The 3,544-nt window shown below is 44.5% G+C and overlaps 1 protein-coding gene across 1 annotated transcript; it reads left to right on the top strand.

Annotated features, from left to right (window-relative positions):
• The first annotated feature begins 580 nt into the window (after positions 1-580).
• On the top strand, positions 581-1,616 carry LOC119660138. The gene is made up of 4 exons (XM_038068541.1): positions 581-741; positions 806-910; positions 965-1,047; positions 1,104-1,616. The coding sequence occupies exons 1-4, from the start codon at positions 733-735 to the stop codon at positions 1,189-1,191; spliced, it is 285 nt and encodes a 94-aa protein (XP_037924469.1). The 5' UTR covers positions 581-732; the 3' UTR covers positions 1,192-1,616.
• Positions 1,617-3,544: the final 1,928 nt, after the last annotated feature.

Genomic DNA, 3,544 nt, shown 5'->3' on the forward strand with positions numbered 1-3,544 from the left:
TCTGTTTGAATTATTCTCGCCATCTACCAACTTTAAATACGTATTACTGTTCAGTCTATTATAGGACCTGTCATCATAAAAAAATCAAATAGGATTCAGCATTATAAAGTTAACCCACTTAAGCCTTATTTATCTCCTTCCTTGATCCCAGCAATTAATTCAAGCATCACTTAATCATTTTACACAACGAACGCTTACGAATTGGAACAGATTCTTAGGGAAAGGAATGTATTAACGTCTTTTCACCTGAATTACTACCCTATTGGTAAGTTCCTGACAAATGAGATGAGATTATCAGAGGTCATATTTGGCAAATCGTGATTCTAATAACTTGTTGTATGCTACAGAACATACGTCAGTGAAGTTCACGTATTACTTGATTGTCCTAGAAATTTATACTGCTTTACTTTTTCAAAGGACATCAGACGAAATAGAGGTGAGATAATAAGTCATCAATATTGAAGTAAAAGAGGCGCGAATAGGGCATACCATTTTACTCCCAAAGAAAATACAAAATTGTTGATATCATATATCCATGATTTATTAATTTCTACCTGCAAGGACGATTGAATCCTCATTTTACCAACTGGGATGAAGGTTTTTAACAGTGTCAATTCAGTACGTCATATGTACTCTATCAACACGTAAGAAGGACACTTGTAAACAATACCACGTCCTGAACGAGTCGTTCCGATTGCACTATTCAGTATACCCCCATAACTGCCAGAAGGAATGAAATCAGTAAGTAGTTGGTACTCAAATGCAATTGAAAGCAATCAGATAAATCCAGTTCTTTCCTTTCCAGCTCCTTGCAACCCTCATGATGTGCACCCTCATGCTGGAATCTTCCAATTCGAGAGTTGTGAAACGTAGCTATTCGGATCAAAGTGTTCGCGGTTACTTAACAGAAGTAGATTGAAAATTTCTCAAAACTGTGTCTATTTTGACGTTGTTTCGTCCTTAGAGAACTTGTTGGTGGAATGAAGTGTGCAAGGAAGAGTTTCAGCAAATGTTCCGTTGCAAATGTCCTCAATGGTCATATTGCAGGTTTGTCCACGAATTGACAAATTTAAAACTTTCTACACAAAATTCTGAAATTTCAGATCACCTGGTCGATATTACAACGCCTACTGTTCAATGACAAACACCGGATACATTTGGACACAACCTACTTGGGACTGGGGACCCTGAGTAATAAAAGTGGGTGGCAAAAGCAACAAGCACCCTTAGAAGTACGTGATGTCCTTACCGAAAGGCCCGCTCATGAAACCGGCACTATGATGCCGTTTTAAGAAATTTTACTCTCGCTATAAATACAGACTCCATTTTAAACCTTTTCTACTTAAAAATTAGCTTTTAACAGAAATGTTAGTGCAGTGGAAGGGCAGACTTTGCGGTAATTAGCATAGGAAATTGTTGAATTCTTCTATCTTCACATTTTCAAATCAACGTCTGGTTGATACTTCCATTTTGAGAAAAATCAATAATGTTGAAATGTGCGCAGTGCGGACACGTTCTTGGCGTTTTAATGAATTGTAAATGTAGGAGTACAGAATGTATCTTAGATAGTATAGTCAAAAATATATTTGAATATATTTTCCATCAACTTTTGACTTAATTTTGGAGTTATTCATGCTTCATGCTCGATATTTGAATTGATTTACAATGCATTATATATATATTAATTTTAAAGATACCTTTCAACCGCCACAGCAATATATCCACTGAATTTTACTGTGGTTCAAATATACTACCCCGTTCTGAAAGACCACCCGCAAGCTCGATGAATGGGAGCAGCCTGTTGTATATCACCCTCTCCAACATCTTCCCCATGGTGTCTAAGAGGCAAATAGGGCGATATGAAGAGGGCACGCCTGGTGGTTTTCGGGGCTTCGGTAGCAAGACCAGCTTCTGCCTCTTCCACTGGGCGGGAAACACTCCTTCCACCATGCACGATTCGAATGTGCTTGCGAACCACCTTGGTCTGGCCTCGACCGCCACCTTCAGAGCCCTGTTCGGAATTCCGTCCAATCCCGGAGCCTTGCTGTCCCCAATACGTCTGCAGATTTCCCAAAGTTCCTCTTCGGTAACATCAGGGATCGAGAAAACGTCCTGCTGAGCTGCGAGTTGGGGTTCTCTTTCGTCCTGCTCCTGCTGCGGGAAAAGAGTTGTAATTATTTGGAACAAGAGCCGTAGGCATGTCACCTGAGGTGATTTTCGCCCGCGAATCTTCTTCATTACAACTTGGTAGACTGTACCCCACGGATTCGTATTAGCCTCCATGCAGAGCTTCTGGTAGCATTCCCGCTTGCTTCTCCGAATGGTCTTCTTAAGGTTGCTTCGCAGATCCCTGTATTCCTCCTCACGCTCCTGGTGCTCCGGCGGCAATATGGGTTTCGGCGATGCAGTAGCAAAGGTCGTGGAATTGGCTCGAAATGCAATGGCCATGGGCAAATGCTGTGCTCTGGTGACGCTGGACGTCAAAAATGCTTTTAACTCAGCCAACTGGGGCTGGATTAAGGGCGCTTTGGCCAAACTGGGTGTTCCTAACTACTTGGCTCGGCTCATCGAGAGTTACTTTTCGGACAGACTTCTCTGGTACGAGACGGACGACGGGCCGAAGGAGTACATTGTGACAGCAGGTGTGCCTCAAGGTTCTGTATTGGGACCGCTGCTGTGGAACATAATGTACGACGGAGTGCTTGGCCTTCGCGTACCGGAGGAAACAACGCTGATTGGTTTTGCGGACGACTTGGCGGTAGTTGCAATTGCAAAGCATCCCGAGGACGTGGAGCTTTATGCAAATGAAGCCATTCATACCATCAAGTCATGGTGACGAATGGCCAAGCTGGGCCTGGCGGACGAAAAGACGGAGGCGGTCCTCATTATCTCAAAATCAGTTGTCAAATACCTGGGCGTGAGGATCGATGCCAAGCTGAGCTTCAAGGGACACTTGGATTATGCGCGAGAGAAGGCAGCAAATGCCAGCTCATCCCTTGCAAGGATGATGCCTAACGTGGGAGGGCCGAAGTATAGTCGCAGGCTACTCATCGCGGGAGTGGTGAGGTCGATCCTGCTATACGCGTGAATGCGGATTTCCGGAAAGCCATCAGGAGAGAGTTGTGTGGCAAGTGGCAACAATGATGAGATAACTCCGACAAGGGCAGGTGGACCCATACATTGATCCCGTGTATCGAGAAATGGGTCAATCGAAAGCACGGAGAATTGAATTACCACCTGACACAGTTCCTTACGGGACACGGTGGTTATAGGAAGTACTTGCATCGCTTCGAGTTGGATGAGTCTCCCAACTGTCCTGAATGCGGTGCTACACTCGAGGACCCGGAGCACGTTATGTTCCATTGTCCCAGATTTCTGCAGTAGAAAAGGAGGTTGAACAGCATCTTAGGGGCGGACATCGAGCCCTCCAACCTGGTGGAAGAGATGTTGAAGTCGGAGGAAAACTGGATGGCGGTAAATGAGGCAGTAGCCGTGGTGTAGACAAAACTCCTGGAGTTGGATCGAGCTCGGAAGGCGGCGCGAC

The sequence above is a fragment of the Hermetia illucens genome, chromosome 1, assembly GCF_905115235.1.
Source record: "Hermetia illucens chromosome 1, iHerIll2.2.curated.20191125, whole genome shotgun sequence".
Classification (NCBI taxonomy): domain Eukaryota; kingdom Metazoa; phylum Arthropoda; class Insecta; order Diptera; family Stratiomyidae; genus Hermetia; species Hermetia illucens.

What these genes read in the sequence shown, in the direction of transcription:
- LOC119660138 (XM_038068541.1), top strand. An exon ending in TTCGCGGTTACTTAACAGAA is followed by an intron (nt 911 to 964) that starts GTAGATTGAAAA and finishes TTTCGTCCTTAG; the next exon opens with AGAACTTGTTGGTGGAATGA. An exon ending in CCTCAATGGTCATATTGCAG is followed by an intron (nt 1,048 to 1,103) that starts GTTTGTCCACGA and finishes CTGAAATTTCAG; the next exon opens with ATCACCTGGTCGATATTACA.